Source organism: Dermacentor silvarum, chromosome 11 (genome assembly GCF_013339745.2).
Source record: "Dermacentor silvarum isolate Dsil-2018 chromosome 11, BIME_Dsil_1.4, whole genome shotgun sequence".
In the NCBI taxonomy this organism is placed as follows: domain Eukaryota; kingdom Metazoa; phylum Arthropoda; class Arachnida; order Ixodida; family Ixodidae; genus Dermacentor; species Dermacentor silvarum.
The window spans coordinates 75,731,597-75,750,633 of record NC_051164.1 but is presented as its reverse complement, the minus strand read 5'-3'; the positions used below and the strand labels follow the sequence as shown (position 1 = coordinate 75,750,633).

General features: G+C 44.3%; 1 protein-coding gene across 1 annotated transcript in view; it reads left to right on the top strand.

Annotated features, from left to right (window-relative positions):
• The first annotated feature begins 1,107 nt into the window (after positions 1–1,107).
• Positions 1,108–19,037, top strand: part of LOC119432686 (beta-scruin) — a 28,944-nt gene continuing 11,014 nt past the window's right edge. The window contains exons 1-6 of the mRNA XM_037699841.2: positions 1,108–1,222; positions 5,294–5,332; positions 6,231–6,329; positions 7,769–7,882; positions 9,263–9,379; positions 17,000–17,177. Coding sequence (XP_037555769.2) covers positions 7,789–7,882; positions 9,263–9,379; positions 17,000–17,177 — 389 coding nt within the window. The 5' untranslated portion in view covers positions 1,108–1,222; positions 5,294–5,332; positions 6,231–6,329; positions 7,769–7,788. The remainder of the gene's footprint in view (positions 1,223–5,293; positions 5,333–6,230; positions 6,330–7,768; positions 7,883–9,262; positions 9,380–16,999; positions 17,178–19,037) is intronic.

The window sequence follows — 19,037 nt, the reverse complement described above, 5'->3', positions numbered from 1 at the left end:
CTATGTTAATTAGTCAATTGAACAATTTGATTTTTCGTAGAAGTAATGGCCGCCTCATCGTGTAATTTGGCTCAAGGATTGGGCTATCTGTTAAAGGCATTTTTTTTAATTTGGTGCAGCCAAGAAAAGAACACACCTGTTATATTGAGAAGATTACCCTGCCTTTCGGTTTATCTTGTGTGCGGTCGACTAAGTACACCATGACTGTAACAACCTAAGTGCAGATATATATTCACCAGCACAATCCCAGGCGATATTGCTATTAGTATCTACGCGATGCTCTTCCAAGCATTCGAGCTTGCGTAATTTTTATTGAAGATACATCAACTTTATACGGACGTTAAGAAAGGCAATGCAAGATCGTAAGCGTTGGCGTAACGTCGCGCAAGCACTAATCTCGACGTTGAATATGATCCTAGTAAGGTTTGAAAAACGCATGATCAACACCACACTGACAACGCTGACATTTATCTGCGCTCCTTGGAGCAGCTAAATGGTTTTGTTTTGTAGCAGCCGGTCTCGAAGCAATACAAGCGTTTATGACTCGCGTTTGCAGATAAATTCGCAAACTCTTCATTACAGATTTAACTCATCTGATTCACGGCAGCCGCCCAATTTCTTCGTAACGAGCAGAAATGCCTCCCTGCTGGGCTTAGTAGTAGCCTTACATGGGAACCTTCGCCATGCACAGCGCAGCTGGTGTCATCTGTTGGGCCACATGCCTATCATTAAAGCTTAATCAAGAAAAAAAAACTATTTATCCCGAGGATTTTGCGCCCAACGAAGGAAGCACGCGAAATACCTATTGCGGAAACACCTGTCTATGCACTCAAGCAAGAAATTGCGAAACAGTCACGAGGTGATGGCACACGCAAACCAAATATCCCATCAAATTTTAAAGCGTTTGGCCCGACAACGGTTTACGCGAATAACGTAAGTTTGGGAATGTTGGTGTCCCATTTCTACGTCTATCGTACAACACAAGACAGGGAAAGAGTGAAGAACCGACGAAGACAGACGCGAAGTCGCATTGCAACTGGCGGGAACTAAAGACCTCTGGTATGTGCGGGGGCTTGGATTCTTACAGGCTTCCAAGAGACTGCGTCTTGTGCGGGAGAGATTCCTCGGGCACGGTCCCCGTCCACCAGGACCGCCCGTGCGAAGACGCCCGAGAGGAACATCAGCAGCCCCACCAGCTTCCAGACAGTGCAGACTCGCAGTGGTACATTCGCCACTCGTGCGTTCTTATAACCGACAATCAGGCTCAGCATAATCATAATCATAATCAGGCTCAGCGCACGGGACCTTGCTCATAGTTAAACTATCAAACTGTAGAACTTCACACTGTGCTACTACTGAGAAATGTGGCATTGTAGTTCTACCACCACGAGAATTATGGGTAGTACGCAAATTTTGCTACGATTAGAAAAAAAAAACTTGTTTTAATGTAATTTCCTGGCTCGAATATTTTGTAGTCTTGCCTTGCAACGTGCTTTCAGAGAAGCAAGGCGTTTAACGCCAGTAACTAAATCCTTTTGTACTCGCTTTCGCGAGAATGAACAAATTGTTACACTTTAGCGTGCGGTGTGACGTTAAATGCCTAGGCGGGACTTGCACGGCATCATTAACTGCAGGTAAATTATTGATGTTTAGAATGCTTTGTTTGCTTCCTGGCGTTTTAAAGGACACAGAGCAGCAAAAATTACAGGCTAACTGAGAACAATATTTATGTAAGAAATTTGCGCCGCCGATTAGCTTCCAGAATGTTCATATCAGAAGCCACCAGGAAGTTCGAAGCCATATGGATAAAGGTTTGCCTGACAGACACATATATTGCCCATCATTATGATGCTGAACGAGCCCCTATATGAGGGTCTAATGGAATTAAAGAGCGCCGCACCTGTGCACTAGTGCCACATTTCTCTGTACTAATATTAGTACAAAACTGTACCATTCGCGCCATACAGAGATCTCGGTGTCAGGACCGGGCTTGATTATGTGTCGCGCCGTACTCGTCAGATGTCATAGCGACACCGGGGCCGCGAAATCTATAAAGCTCCAGCGCAAAGTAAGATTTTACAAACATAACGACTGTAAGATCGATACTTCGGGTCCGTGATTTCCCAGCAGGTTCTATACAAAACAATTAAAATATCATCATTAGTACACTGGTGAAGAATGCAAAGCATTAAGCTGATGTTTGAAGCATATGAACAGAATCGATATTGGGGGAACTGCACAAGGGTGTTAGAATCTCGAGACGCATAGATTATAATTAACCTGTTTGTACAAACAGTCTACAGAAATAACCAGAAAGAGAACAAGCTGCTTAAGAGATATTAATGCGTACAACGACGTAAAGATTTTGCGGAGTATCCTTATAAGTGCAGGCCTTGGTGAAGGCACCTAAGGCACCTAATGGAAATACAGCAGTTCAGCCAATGTGAAGATGCCTAGCGACGCGAGGTTATAGATATTTCCAAGGGCTTGTGCCAGGGTTACCCGTCGTCACCACTTAACTTTATAACATGCGAGCCAATCGGGGAAATAAGGCGCTAGGGGGCAATTAAGTCCGCTTACAATATTTGGTGTAAACTAGATGATGTGATTCAGTAGTAGTAGCGTGTTTCTGGTTTAGTGTACGCGGATGAGATTTTGTTAGCGAATGGTAATAAGGATATTCAGCTCCTGTAGATATGTGGGGAAGAGGGCGAAGCTCTGGGACTTGAATTTGGTGTCAAGAAACTGGGCTTCATGGTATTAACACGACTGACTAGCCCGCCAATATGCAGGCAAGTGAGATACTAACGCTAGGCAAGTACAAAATTTGGAGGACGCTTAAGCTTCACTTTTTAGAGTGGAACGCGATAGCATCCAAAGATCCCTGACCGCTTCTCAAGCTTCCCGACAACTGCCAGCTTAAGCAACCGTAATGGTTACCAGGAAACACTGTCGGCGAACGCTATGCTGGTAGAACTGCGGCCTCTTGCGTGGGGCAATCCCGGAGATTTTGCACAGCGGCGCCAAAAAAAAAAAATTGCATAATTTTCAGGTTTACGTTTTTGTTTCGTACTTTTAATATTTCAGTCTGAGAAGATTTAACATAAAAGGCATTGGGTGTTTTGTTTCCTGACAATGTTTCTAGATTGTCATTCTCAAAATTCTGAGGAATAGCTTTTCCAAGAATGCAAGACAAGGTATGAGCAACGTTAATGATAGAATGGTGTGGCAATATAACCCGCACATATCGCATGTCATATAAGAAGGCGTGGCCTATACATGTACCTAAATATATTCGGAGGGCCTACGTGGTTGGGGATGATTTTCTCCACCACCCGCCGACATCGCACGCCAACGCTGGTTGCCGACGCCGGATTTTCTGCTACACGGGGCCCTTAACGTTACCACGTTAAAAGCTAGGGGCGGAACAGCACGTAGAAGAACGCGATAGCGTTATCGGGACCCATTCGCATCGCATCGTTCGCATACGGCAAGTAGGCTTCATTCACTGCAACAGAACGTGGGAAAGCCAGCTAACAAAGACCAAGCTTACACCGATCCCCTTAGAGTCGGCTTCACTTTTAAACTGAAATGCATTGCTGGAAACAAGTTTTTCCAGGGGCAACATAAATGGTCTTATATTAAAATGGGAAGGCCTTGGCACCTGTTTTTATTATTATATTGTTTGCTATTGCACCGACTGCGAGCAGGTCTGGTAAAAATGCTGGAAAAGGGGTTTGTGTTTGAGTTTCCTCGTAGCAGAATTAGGTTTTCTCGTACATTCAAATTACAATCCAACGCCGATTGGTAAACAACCCGACGGCAAATCCAACGCCGAATGGTAAAGTCGTACTTTACCATTTTTCTGACGGCTTTCACTTTGAGAAATTCAATTTTTGTTCACCAAAACCTTGCACTACGTAGAGGGCCTGCGCGGTCGATGTGGTTGGATGATTTGCTCCGCCACCCGCGATCACACGCCGGTTGCCGACGCCGGATTTTCTGCGACACGGGGCCCTAAATGCTATCGCGTTAAAATAGGAGCAGGTAAAGAAAGCGAAACGGAAAAGAAACGCGGCCGTGATGAAACAGACTGGCATGGGGATACAATGAATATGAAGTAGTACACGTGGAAACCGGTAATTGCCCGCGGTATTACGCTATATAACTCGGTGCTGCACTGCAAATTTGAGGTGAAGTGTGGACAGAGTATTTATCTGGAGCGACACTCCATCTACAAACACAACACAAATTATGCAGTAGGGACGCTCGAGTTCTTCAAAGTGCGGGAGGCTCAAAGAAAAAACAACTTAGTACTCAGTCAAAATACGACGGAGTAGAACCAAAGTAGATCGGCGGCTAGGAAAAGCATTCACTCATATAGCAGTATTAAATAGTACAGAAAATTAGCTATAAAAATTGAGGCACTGTGCTGTAATAGATTGCACAGTGAACAGTATGACACTGTCATGCAGTGTCATGTTATTTCAGGGTGCCTTAGAAACGCGAAGTTATACGAAGTTATATGGCCTGTGGAAATGAAACTATGGGCCCAGGGCACGAGAGCTAAATTTCCTTCATGTCCTAATATATCACCCTATACAAACGTTTCCTGCCTTGCTTATTCTGGATATCAATCTCCTCGTGGCTGCTTTTAAATTTCAGGGCATGTTGAATTTTCGTGGTTGCTTCATCGATTCGGGGTTCAAGGGACTTACATTTTATTCCAATGCGTTGAACTGTTTGATTGGTTTGCTTAAGCAGTGGCAAGTACCGTGTCCGTTTTCAAACTTTAAGGCTGTATGCATTTTGATAGGGCGTTCTGACAACTGCCGCTGAGCTAGCGATTGTAGAAGTATACTGCGAGTGCGTGATTTATGGACCAGAAGTGGCGGTCATGCCTTATGAAAACAGGTTTTATTGTTGTGTTCTATATGGACCGACTTACAATTGAATTTAAATACTGGTTCTCGGTTAGCAATAGCAAATGATTTGATCATGTGTTAGTCTTGCGGACCGTCGCTCGGGGGGGGCAGGGGTGGGGAGCGCTATGTGCGCGCTTCGTGGCACGGTTTAGCTGCCTGCTCTGCATTGTTAATTAACGTAAATTATGGAGTTTAACGTCTTCCAAATTTGGACACGGGGTCTTTGGGGACGCCCTGGCGGGGGGGGGGGGGGGGGGTAGACGTGTCGAGCAGACATGTCGCAGTCATGTGAGCAGACATGTCGCAGCTAAATAAATCTTCCGCGAGCTCACAGTTCTGATTATGTTGAACGCACAATTTTATTGCAGAAGCAGCTTGGGGTTTCTCGGACGATTTTGATCGAAAATGTAAGTTTCTTTTTTTTTGTGCATCAATTTTTTCTTGAACCTCGGTCAATAAAGTCAAGGTTGTTTGCCGACACAGGCGAGCGAAGTTGCCCCGGCGCTTTAGCAGTGCAAGAAACTGAACATTAGCATTGCTAGGTTTTTAGCTCTTAAACGCGTTAACTTTGTTTTTTGCTGCCCAGCGTATCATAGATGCTACGCCAACTTTGATACACACGTACTTCAAAATTGTGATTTATTCGCGGAAAACTAAGTTTTTAGTTTTGGGTAGCTCATCAAACTAATTACTGTTCAATTAATATACTAATCAATTTTTTTACTTGAGCAACATTATTTTCTGTTTTGTGGCCAGAAAAAAAATGTAATCAATTTGTTATAGCTTTCCTTGGTGTAAAATCGTGTCTGGGCTTACGGACGCGCAGTATGGGAATCCTAAGCAAACTGGTATTGGCTATGAAGAGCGTTAACACAGATAGACAAAGACGTAAGAACAAAAAAAAATTATGGGGTTTTACGTGCCAAAACCACGATCTGATTATGAGGCACGCCGTAGTGTAGGACTCCGGAAATTTGGACCACCTGGGGTTCTTTAACGTGCACCAAAATCTAAGTACAATTTCGCCCCCATCGTAATACGGCCACCGTGGCCGGGATTCACGTAACCACAAATCAAAGCGCGTCATAGGAATAGGTCGGCCTGAGCTATTAATTGTTCAGTGGAAACAAGCTAATATCACATTGCGACGATATGTGGAACGCTGAGGATATCTTGAAATGTATTCCGCAATGTTTACGCAACGAACCTGACTGGACATAACAGCCTAAATTTTCGCACATATTTACTATTATTTACTTCCACTCATTCCTTTTTTTTCTCTCTCTCTCTCTTTGCTTCATACAGCACGCGGTCGATTTTGGCCGTACGACGCAAAGTCGACGTTTACCAACTTGTCCGGATCCTTCGAGAGCCTCGATCCATTCGGCCGGCAGCATCACGGAAGTATGTCTCGTACGTTGACTTCCTAAAGTGCCCTCTGGCTCTAAGCCAACATAAGGTCGAGACCAACGGTACTTGGCCGAGGATAACCACTCAATACGCGGTGTTGCCTGTACACTTCATGTATGTCTGTCTACCAGAAACCCGCCCTGGCGTCACTGGCAAGGGCACTTGGATAATCAGTATATACACACATGACTGCTGCCATGTTAAAATAATCATTTGTCCTATAACAGCCAAAAAGGTTAAGATCGCAGAAAAATGACTCACTCCCGTGCTTGTTGGCTGGGAAACACTAGTCTTGTATCTGAACTAGATGCAAAAAATTGTCTCGCAATGCCAGATCTGGCGTTAATAGACCTTATCGTGATGTCATCTGACAAAGCAGGATTTGCCGACGTCGTGTGGCAATGAAGCAACGCGTGATGATATTTCTCATGTTTGGCTCACTTACGGCAGCTACAGCGGGGGTAGGAAAGGGGCGAGTTAGCGTATGATGACGTCATGGCGCATCCAGTTTCTGGGCACCGTAACTGGCTCGGAGAAGCAAGTATCGTAGTAAATTACGAAGGGCACTCCGGCGCTTGCCAGTATGTTTGTACTATTTAAGTGGTTTGCACTATCCTTTAACGCAAAAACGACGTCATTGCCACGACAAATGCCACGTCAGTGCTCCTCTAGGACAAGGACCTTTTCGCACGTGCTCTATGCGAAGTGATTAACAAAACTAAATTTCCCTAGATTGTGACACTTTCTTTTTTAAAACGAAGACTGCAATTGAAAACTCGCTTGTTATACAACCTCCGCTTAATCCCCGCGAACGTTCAGATGCGTGTGTAGAATAAGTTTCGCCCTAAGGGCGAAGCAATGCATGCGATAGCAACACAGCAATGTCATACGAAGTAAGGTGAGCGGCTTTGGTAGCAATATGAATTGTAGTAAACATGAGCTGATTAAGTAAGCAGGTGTGCTGCGGCGTAAGTAGACCGACATGAAGAGAGACTCGATGACCACGAGAAGGCGCGTGTGAAACGGTGGTGTTGATGAGAAGCGCTTCCCGTGGGCAGCGCGCGTGCGAAGGGACACACCTGTAGCGCTGCACTGCCGATCCGGGCAGCATTACATGTGTAGCGTGCGTTGGAAAATGTGACCCGACTATTACTAACTGAATGAACAAGCGTGGTGTGAGCGCGCACAAACAAACATGAAGAGATCACACTGAATGACTGCAGACAACGACTGTCAAAACGCTGGCAGCAAGCATACGCCGCTGCGGGCGAAGGTACGTGCGGTCTATCGCTTCAACAGAAACTGAGCCGCGAATGCACGCGGCGCATAGAGGTCAGGGCCGTGTGGAAAGTCGCTGTGTGCACGTGCAGGCGAGGCTGAACGTCACGTGTCAAAAAAAAAAGCTTACTACTATAATGGTACACCTCGCGCAGACTTCGCAGTGTCGCCGAGCATGGCCAAGCGCATGGGCAAGGTGCCGCCAGTGCCGGCCATTGAACTGCCCAGCATCTTGGTCACGGGAGGCCTCAACCTCGACACTGGCATCAGTGAGTCAACTCTGCTTGCTTCTATTTTGGTGGCCGTGCACGTGTAACCGAAGCCACTGTGTTTGCTATCCCAAGCGTTGGGCAAGTTTACCAGAGCAGGCATTTACCGAAGCAAGCGTTTTGCCAGAACTAAGGTAGTACCATCACCGCATACCGCTTAGTGTAAAGCGCGCGCGCGATCTAGTATAGTCAGGTACGCCCTTAGGCTGTACGTGGATGGTGCGCTGGGGCTGTTGGTAAGGCGGGAACGTCGTGTTCTAACATTTTATTCTGTCAAAGTCGAACTACAGATCTCTAAGCCTAAGCGTTTCAGAAGAAAAACAGGCTTTTCTTTAGCAAAATGTCGATGACAATGTAAAATACGTTAAGAACGTGAGCGATCCTATTACCTTCCGTCGCCAGCTGCTGGTGTGCCTAATTAACGCAGTTGTCCTTCGAATACGTCAGACTGTCATTTCCCGTTTTAGAAGTAATACGTGACACGCATCGCATTTTCAAATGTACATGGCGCGACCAGATGGTCGTCCCATAAGGCTAAAATTTTTGTCCTAAACAATTATGCAGTGGTACAGCTCAGTGAACGAATTTTCCGGGAAATTAGGTTCTGTGCGGGTGTTTCGCTCTGCCATTGTATAGAACGGACACTACTCCTTGAAATCCATTGCACTTGAGCCCATTTCACTATGCCAGCAGTATATGGCATTTTCAACACGCTTTGTCTGTCTGCCTGCCTGTGGTTGCCATCACCGCTATCATCTACCGTCCTCCCACAGGTCCCTGCTGAGTCCAGAATGCGACAGCCGCCTACAGCTGTCGCATTCAGCGTCACATTCCAGCAGCACGAGAACACTCCATGCGCTTAGAACGAAGTTCTTGCCTCAATTTATTCAACCTTCTCGCTTTCCGCGCGTAAACGAAATGCTGAACTCTGCGTTTTACGAACGTCCAGCGACCTTCACTGCCTTAGTATTGTAACAGATACTAACGTCTCCATGTCTCGATTGCCCGATTGCTTCCTCTGATAATTTCCCTCTGACTCACCCACCCACCTCTCGTTGTGGTCGTAATCTAACCCGACGTTTGCACGTCGGCCAATGCGAAGTTTACCGGACACATTAGCCAGCCCACTACGACCACGACAGCAGTAAGCGTGCGACGTGTCACCGCCACTGGCACGTTTTGGCACTAAAGCATGCCTAGATCATGAAAGAGTCATCAATTCTCACAAAGTAGGTTACAACTAAACCCGGCACTCTAGATCAATTTCCTAGATAAATAGGGGCTCAAATTAAAACGATAAATGTTAATTCGAGTCACGGTTGCCGTCAGCTATCATCTTTAGAACAGGAGTGCGTCAATCACTAATGCGTGTCACCGTAGGCTCGTCGGTGGTGGCCTTCGACCCGTCGTTCAACACGCTGCAGCAGTGCAGCGTCCTGCCCACACCGCTGCACCACCACCGGACCGTTCTCGTCGACTCCGACATCATCGTCGTCGGTGAGTACGCCGCATAGTGTAGACTAAGAAGTTCAGGCAGTTACCACGCTGGCCTTTCTATTTTCGACCGAATTTTAAGTTATGGTTACAACCATGACCACACAGGCTACACAGGCCCTGGCAGCTTACATACTAGAAACTTGAATGCGCGCGTAGAAATCATAGAAGCGAAAAAAAATTGTGCAGACTCCATTTGGATGATTGTCATTGTAAGGGAATACAACTAACGAGCGAACACGAACGAACGAACGAACGAACGAACGAACGAACGAACGAACGAACGAACGAACGAACGAACGAACGAACGAACGAACGAACGAACGAACGAACGAACGAACGAACGAACGAACGAACGCTCGAGCAAACGAACGAACGCACGAGCAACGAACGAACGAACGCACGAGCGAACGCCCGAACGAACGCACGCAAGCACAAACGAACATGAGCTCGAGTGAGAGGCAGAGTGATAAAGCCAGCGAGAGCGAAGGAGAGAGAGAGCGAGAGAGTGAGCGAACGTTTTTCTTGCCGAATTTGACCATCGACCGACTGCCGACCAACCCTAAATACACCCGGAAGAGCCAAATAACGTTATGGTGACTTTAAAACAAACGACAAGGGAGGGCACACCGCCCCACAACCTCAAGTCGAAGGTAAGAAGGCCGGAGAACACAAGCGCTCCGTGAAAATTTCCAAAATGTGCACAGCGCACGTCTCCAACGGTGCACCTATAGTGTGGCAACGTCCGGTACACGAAGTAACGAGGCGGCGCCTGCAGGGTTCCATCACTAAGAACGAACGCACTATTCGGTAAGCAGACAATAAAAGCCGGTAACAATCTCTAGACACGCTTCTAGCATACGCCAAAAACCAAGGAGTCCCGGCTGCCAACGATACATGAATCAGCAGCACTCGGCTAATCGGCCCTATTCCCACCTCTCGTCTCTTAACCCATCTTTGGCCAACAAACCATCCTTTCGTGCGGGACGCTATATAAATAGGGGGTGCCACTAATTCTTTACCCCGAGGAGGGCTCTCTTACGGAATATTAGAAAAATATATGAATGTAGCCCCGTACTCTGCAGGAAGTCTAGTAAGGATCTGTAATAAGTCATGACTTGACTCTTCCTGCTAAAGCGTTAGCTCGTTCACGCTGAAATTTCGCACAGAACTGGTACGCCATCTTAGATTAATTTCATACCCCATTAGGCCAATTGCTCGCCATTTCGTCCAGAATGAACAAAAAGCGTGCATTGCCTCCGGCACTACCGAACAAAAATTAGTATTAATTTTAAGTGAATTTGCGAAAACAGAATGGTTGTGCAGTCTGTCATTGACTAGGTGAAAAGTAGAGTGTACTAGACAATGGTATTCTAGTACACACCTAGGGAAAACCAACGGTGAAACGAGGCGCGCGCCTTGTTTCGCCGTTGCATTGACAGATGGCACCACTGTCCCAATCGCGCAAATTCCACAGTTGTTTAGCATCACTGTAGGGGGCGCATACTTTAATGCGTGTTTCATTTTGAATTAAAATTAATGAGCGGCGTTATGCCCATAACCGCTGTTGGACAGGGACCTGTACACGGAGAGCCTGATAATGTTTTTAGAAAATTCTAAATCCTACATATGACCAAGCTCAATATTACGGGGAAATTCTCATACAAATTAAGAGACAGCTAAATGTTTATGAAATTGGTTGAGAAGGCGAGGGATCAAGAATAGAAAACAGGTTATTGTATGAAGTTTACTTTTGAAAAGTTCACTTTTATTTTGTTACTTCAATCAGTCTATCATCCTTTACTTAACGTGCCCAGGAACAACTCTAAGGCATGTGTACTGGCGCACGTATACATTAATACCCGCCAAACAAAAAAAAAGAACTTAAAAAATATACAGATCATAAGTGAAAAAATAAGAAATAAATACACTAAGAACAAGGCATTATGAACAATTACGAAAAGAGTACACATAAATAATGGAAGGTAAACACAAACAAAAAAAGATACAGTCGTGTGAAAGTGTCAAACGGAGCGAAGCTCAGAAAAGAAAAATGACAGGGAGTTAGGAGAAATATTGAGATCATGAAACTAAACGTTATAAAGACTCAGTATTCTGTGGATGGTTGATTGTTGGTGATGACAGGCAAGAACATGGAAAGGTCTATATTGTCTGGTGATCTTGCGCGAAATACGAAACATTATATACAACTTATGAGTTCGGGGCAGCTAAAGATACCGTGAATGAGTTTGAAAAGAAACAGAAGGTCAGCGCGATTACGTCGGCAGTGAAGTAAGGGCAATGACAATAATCCAATGGGGCTAGAATGAGGTCCAGTGCCCGTGATAAATGCTTAGAAAAATTTTCTGAGCTTGATCTGTAATGCCAATGTTGGATCTTGAAATGTCATTCCATACGACCGACGCCTATTCGAGCTAAGGAAGACAGCTTGTTGTGTACAACTTGCGCGAAGGTGCAGAAGAATTGAATTTTCTCGGTAGTCTGAAAAAAAAAAAAAGCACAGAGACCGCATACCCCGCATTGTAACGCATTTAGTGTAAGCATAGAAGTGTAAGGTTGTGTCAAAAAGTACACAGAGATCATTGATCTCACAAACCTTACACAATGGCACAGAATCTACAGAATAAGAAAAACAGAATGCTTGCTGTTTTGTGAGTGAAAGTTATGAGTTTGGTCTTAGCAGCATTCGAGGTGAGGATATCTTTGCAACATTTAGAAAAAGAAACAGGTCAGAACGCAGAGTGTGACAGTCATCAACAGTATAATTTCATTAAAAATCTTGATGTCATCGGCATAGAAGGAAATAATTCTGAATAGCGGAAAGAACGCCAAGGAAGGTTGGCTGTAAAATGCATAAAAACACGAGAAGTTTTCCACATAGTGGTCCTAATACTGATCCTTGCGGGACGCCGCTAGTTGCCATGTACAAACAAGACCATTGACTTGCCATAACATGATCTATCAAGAAGATAACTGCGCAAGAGATTGACAGCTGACGAGTCAACACCAAAGTGCATAAAACTGACCAGAAGCAGTGAGTGGCTGACCAAATCAAAGGTTTGCTGAGGTTACAGTAAATGGTGTCAGCTTGCCCCCTTTGAAATATCGGCGCGCAGGTCTGCGTCATGAAGCGTGCGAGATCTTGTGATAGTGGAGCGCTCAGAGAAAAATCTGTGCTGATGCAAAATCAATCAGTTCTTCACTTTAGTAAAAGACAATATGTTGTGAAGAGCAAGCTCAAAAATCTTAGACGTGGCAGAGAAAATAAAAATTGGAAGATAGTTGGAGACATCGATCTTACAGGTGCACCTAAGTTCATTGATTTATTTATGTAGAAACACATTACAGTCCCTGCAGCGATCATTGAGTAAGGGAAACATCACAACAATAAACAGTAAATGTATGGGATCTAAAGTAAAAAATCACATCAGCAACGAACAAAAAATAAAAAGAGAATAGCGGAGAACATAACTAGGCGTAGATATGCAATGCGAAAGAATAATTGCAGAAAAAAAATTAGACAAGAAAATAGGACACACAAACATAAGTGCATAGCATAAACAAACAAGGCACATAATGTGAAAAGAGCGCACAGGTGATCGCGGGACCTTTCAAGATATGCTGTGAATTATATCTGGAAATACAAATATACCGGGCAGCTGCTCTATTCGGTACGCATTCGAGCATGGCAGCTAAGCAATCTTGATATGGCGACCATGCAAACGAGGCAAATTCGAGCTGTGGGCGCACAAACGTAAGTTATGTTAATTTATGCACGTTAGTTGAATTCTGCAGATTGCGCCGTAGAAATACAAGCGTTTTGGATGCATTAGCACAGATGGTGGTGATACGCGAAGACCAAGGAAGGTTAGCTGTAAAATACATTAAAAACACGAGAAGTTTTCCCCATAATAAGGAAAGTGAAAGTTTTCACAGGGTTATTAAATATAGGTGTCAATACTGGGTCAAATATGCTGTCAGTAAAATTTTAGATTTGCGGAGGGGATGTCATTAGGGCCACAGGATAGGGAAGGCTTCAAGCACTTGAGGCATTCGCCGAGGAGCTTTTCATCAAGTTATACAGCACTAGATGTAAGAAACATTGTGTGCTGGTGACTTACGTCATCGTTGAAACCTTAAGCTTTGTATAACGACGATAAATGAGCAGCACAGCAGTCTGCGGCTGCTTGGACTTAGACTCCGCTAGAGTCGAGCAGGCAAAAACACTACGTTTACAAGAGCGCTTGCGGATACCTTCCGAAATTCCGCTAGCTGGTCAAAAGCGCTGTTTTCCAAAAATGAAATATATGAGTCGTGATCTCGCTTATAGAGAGAGGCGTTTGCAGAGAGCCCAAAAAAGCTGAATTCTTCTCTTCACTCATTACGCACATGACAATTAGATTATCGGTGCGCGCGATCTTTATATGCTTTAGGGCAGTTATTAGTTCAGATGAGAATCAGCGAGGTTATTTAGAGCGTTTAGGTCTGTACTGGGGAATGTATTTGCGCATACGGTTCAAAAAAAAGTTTCCTAAACTATTCTACTTGGTAATCGACATTGGTTTTGTTTGTAACCAATGACCAATCGGTGGCGGACAAGAAATCATAAACCAATATAATCGCTATGCTTGAAAGGAAAGCAAGAGAATTCGTTTATGCCGCTGGAGGAGCCCTGCCTCAGGGCTGATACAGAGACAGTTATCTTTAGTGACGGGTGAAATTTATCAGGACGCACAAGCGAATTGCATGAACAAGAGACATCTACAACTTGAGCCTTCGACAGGCAAAGGTCTCAGACGTTACCACAGCAATTGGCGATCACATTATGCTGCTGAAAGGCACAGAAGGCCAGAAAGTCCAACGATAGACTACACTTGTTCTCTAGTGTAATGATCGTAATATGAATATCTAAGCGTCTTCCACTCGATTCCAGGTGTACTTTAAAATCCCCAAGAATGATTATTCTGTGCTTGCTATGGGAAAATATTACACTTTATATCGAAGAGATGAGCTCATTTAACAATGCAGGGGAAATATTCGGCGATGCATAGAAAAATCCAGTTATAACATTTTTGCGCAACGCATTAGGCTGACTTCTAGCGACATCGAATCCTGTATACTTCATATGTCGTTGCACCGAGTACATCTCAGTGAACTGTCAGCAGCAATCAGTACACCACCATCTATTTGTTTAGACATATGAAGTTTCAGTCACTGCGAAATACGTTGTAGTCAGGTAGGAAAAAGTCTGGAGAAAAAGTTCACTGCAGAGTCAAGTTTCTGAAATAACACAAATGAGAAAAGACGACGAAATGACAGGGCAGAAAAGCTAACGTGCTTTCGTGCGAAGTCCACGAGTGTTTTGGTAAAAGATGTCCAAACTCTTAATATTATTAATAAGAATAATAAGAATAACCATAAAATGTTTAGCTTAGTATCTAGGTACAGCTACGGAGCTTTCGTGCTGGTGTACCTCCTAAAAAGCAGTACGCGAGGCAAAATGTACAGAGAATACATGTGGTACACAGAACAAGGCGATATAGCGAAACAGAAAAACTAATAGGTGGCGTAAAAGAGAGCTAATCATACAACACTATTACGAGTATGTACATTTATACAAAACCCAGGAAATTAACTCTGAATTATGTCAATGCAGGCAGAATACTTATTACATGTGTTTTGGAGTCAAGGCATAGGACATTTCCTAATGCAACCAGGCTGTGCAGAAAACACGTAATTCTTGCTGGTATACTTTGCTGGTACAGAAAATTTCACATGATAAAGCAGATTTGGACAATGTATATTGCCTTGAACTACCTTTTGGAGGAACAGAAAGTCTGATTTATTACGTCTTGATTTTAAAGGTGTGGGTTGAAATATACTTGAGAGGGCTGGACTATGGCCGCCCGAATGGCAATAGCCCCCCGGTGCTTGAAAATAGACATCAATTTATTGTGGACGCGTTCAGTGAGGTCAGAATTAAATTTGCACATCCCACCTTAAACTACAAAGGCATACTCCAGTAGTCCTAGGCACACAGTAGAATACAACTTCAGAAAGGCACCGTGGGAATGGAAATCATGCAATACCCAACAAACAATACCAAGGGCACGAAGGGCACGTTCTTTCGCATATTTAGCCTGTGAAGAGAAGCTTAGCACTTTGTCGAAGTACACACCAATATACGTATTTCATTTAATAAACCCTGGGCAGTGGAGAATCCCGAAAGGTGTGTGAAAATTTCACATGGTGTGTTTTCCGGGTATAATTTGTCATGGTTTTGGAAACGTTTAATAGCTTATTGCCTCTGCACCAGCTTGAAAGTGAAGAAAAAAATCTTTTTGGAGGTTAATGGAGTCGTGAACACTGTTGACAGTCTTACATAGATTGACATCGTCAGCATACAGAAGGAATGAAGAGTGTGGAATTGCTGACGTAATGTCATTCATGAACAACGGGAAGAGAAGAGTGCCAAGAACGGATCCTTGAGGAACTCCGCTTGTGACTTCATAGCTAATAACAAATATCTGTTAATAACAGATATCTGTCCATTGTTGCATGATCAATTGCTTAGACAATTAGATACCAGGGCAGCGATGGAAGAAGGTACGTCCATTTTCGTGAGCTTTGTAAAGACGATCTTATGGCAAACTACATCAAACTCTTTACATAGGTCAAAGTGAAGAGCGTCTAACTGGCCCCTACTATGTACCGCACTTGAAGCATGGATGATAAATTTTACCAAGTTCGTTGTTGTTGAGCGCCCCTTTACTAAGTCATGCTGTTCATCTATTAGAAGGTTCTTAGCACTAATAGAAAGCCTGGAATGCAATACAGATTCAAACACTTTTGACGAAGCGCAGAAAATGCGTATAAGCTGGTAGTTTGTAACTGCACTTCTAGCACCCAAATTATGTACGGGCAAGTGTAAGGTAACGTACTAGACTTTAGTGAACTGTTGAATATGCATGTGAGAACAGGGACAGGTATGCTTCCTGAAGTCTTAAGCAGTGCGGGAGGCTTACCATCAGCGACATAAGAAAGCTTGTAAGGTTTTAGGCGCTTTATACACTTCAAGAGAAAAATATTCATTTATTTAACACGCTCAGGAACAACCGTCAGGTCTGAGTGCTGGCGCACGCATACGTTAAAAATAATAATAATTAACTTAAATAACTAAAATTTGTGAGAGATTAGTTGATTGCAAACTTTTGAAAAATGAAAAAAACTTAGTGATTAAGGAATGACATTTCTTACTATAAGTGCGACTATTTTTTTGTTGAAAGTTAGTAGTTCGCTACATTAACTGGTTTAAGAGACCACTGCATGCTTACATTTCAGCCATTCGATAAGGTTGAAATGAAACTTATGGGACTTTATATTGATGTATAATCTCAAGGGAAATGGGTGTGAAGCTGTGGTAGGCTCCGAAAACTTCGGAGAATTGGCTATAAAATATTCCAGGATGATTAGAGTAGTTAAAAGAAACAGTTTCCTTAAAACGGCATTCTCAGTCTCTGTATGCGTTGTGAGGATAAGCATTCAGTGGAGTACTGTGCAGCGAGTGCTAGTTGCGTGCAGTAAGACACAGATACCCCGCAGGTGGCATGCTGGAGTCCGCGGACGGGCCGTACCTGTGCACGCGCCGCTGCTACCGGTTGAACGTGGCCAAGATGCAGTGGAGCCGCGTGGCCGACCTCAAGACGGAGCGCGCCCACCACGGGCTCGTGTACTCCGACGGCCGCATCCTGGCACTCGGCGGGCTCACGCTCGGGCGCAGGTCAGTGCACGAAGACCCGCGAACGCATTTATTGCCGTTTACAGATCAGAGCACGATCTCACCGAGTCGGAGGTTCCGCACGAGTTAAACGACATTCCTTGCACACGTGATCTATTCCAAATGTAATGCGACACTGGCGTGGACGCTACAGCTGGCGTTAGCCAATCAGGATGGCGTTCACGCGATTCCAAGTGGTCTATACTCACGACCAGCTACGCAGCAGAATTGCCATGTGCTTTGCCTCGTGACGTCTCGAGCGAAGGCAGAGAACGGCTTGAGAAAACTGCGTTTTGGCAAAATACGATCAAGCCAAGTGTCTTCCACCGAAATGTATGGAAAATTGAAGGAAACAGCTTACAAAGGGGTCGTCTTCCGTCGCGACTCGAATAACCTCAGGCCTTCTATTCGCTAAGGAGGCTGTTGGCCACGCCACGTGACCTCCGCGTCATACCAACGTATGGTCAGCGCAGAAGCGGCGCCGGCAGCCAGTAGTAGTGACTTATTAATGAAAATGACGCCTCTGAATGCGGCGAGTCGTATTTAGCTGCATTTTCCCCCTTGCCGATGATGCGATTGCGGCATCCGTAATTTTCCTTTGACAATAAAATCGCTACGAAAGCTTGCCGAAATGTCGCTTTCTGAGGGTTTGGCCCATGTGAAAAATTTATTTCGTAAATCACCAACGCACCTGCTTCGCCGGTGGGTCAGTGCCACCACCTAAAAAAAGCACGCTGTACAGTCATTTTCTTTTTTTTTAATGCCTGCGGCACAGATCACAGTTCTAGCAGTTGAGCTCGAATACTCGAAGAAGTGGACCTCACACACACGGTAAATCAAAATGCATACTCAATTTCTTTAATAAAATATCACTAATAAGGTTGTTTTACCTAATTACTTTGACACATATTGCGATATTTGAACTGCAGCCGGCGAGTTCGCGAGGCGTAACCACTTGGAACCAATCCTCTGGATGATTGCAGTATTGAGCTGTTGATTGTCAGTGTGTGGGACGAAATGCACTAGCGTTCAAGTTATTTTTGTGCTTCCACTTATAAAACCACGTTTTCTTTTTTTTAAGAAGTCAGTAGAAAGCGCGTTTTTCCGCAAGTATGATGGCCTATCTAGAAGTCGGTGCCATCCTCAGAATTTGTTTCAAGTGAACATGCATTGCAAGCTCTCCGGGTACACTTTGTGGTGATGATGATATATGGGGTTTTCTGACGCAAGGGCCAATGATTGTCAAATAGCGCAAAACAATGGTATGAAGTAGTCGATGATGCGGTCAAGGACAAGGGGTAGATGTAACTTCGCCGTATAGGGGCCAAATAACACCCGCAGCCCAGACCGGCTACAATTTGTGAACTGCAATACGTGCAGTAAAGTAATTTGTTAATGACTGAGTAAAATTTCGTATTTAATAATTTATGCATTTGTATTTATTGTGCAAGCAATTGCCGCCTTTTCGAGCCATGTAGTTCATTATATGATTGTGTTATATGCCAGACGCACTTAAAAATTCAAGATTACTTAAAGCAACACTTCGTATACTAATGGAGGCGGAAGTGAAAAATACTGCCTAGAAGCTTATAAAAGGCCAAGCTAAGTACCCACCGTTACGACGTTTTAAGAACAAACCGAATAATTAGTAGGAAATAGAGCCTGGTTCCGCAGATACGACCACCTGCGGAAGTCACAATGGGATAGGCGATATTAATATTTGAACAATCAGTAATAAAGCAAGGGAACAGCCCCAAGCTGTATTTTAACCGTAGGCGTTTGGTATAAATGAAAAGTATTCATATAGAGCAACTGCTTCCGTTCGAGGGCCTATTTTGAGCGCTGCATCGTGTAACACGTAGT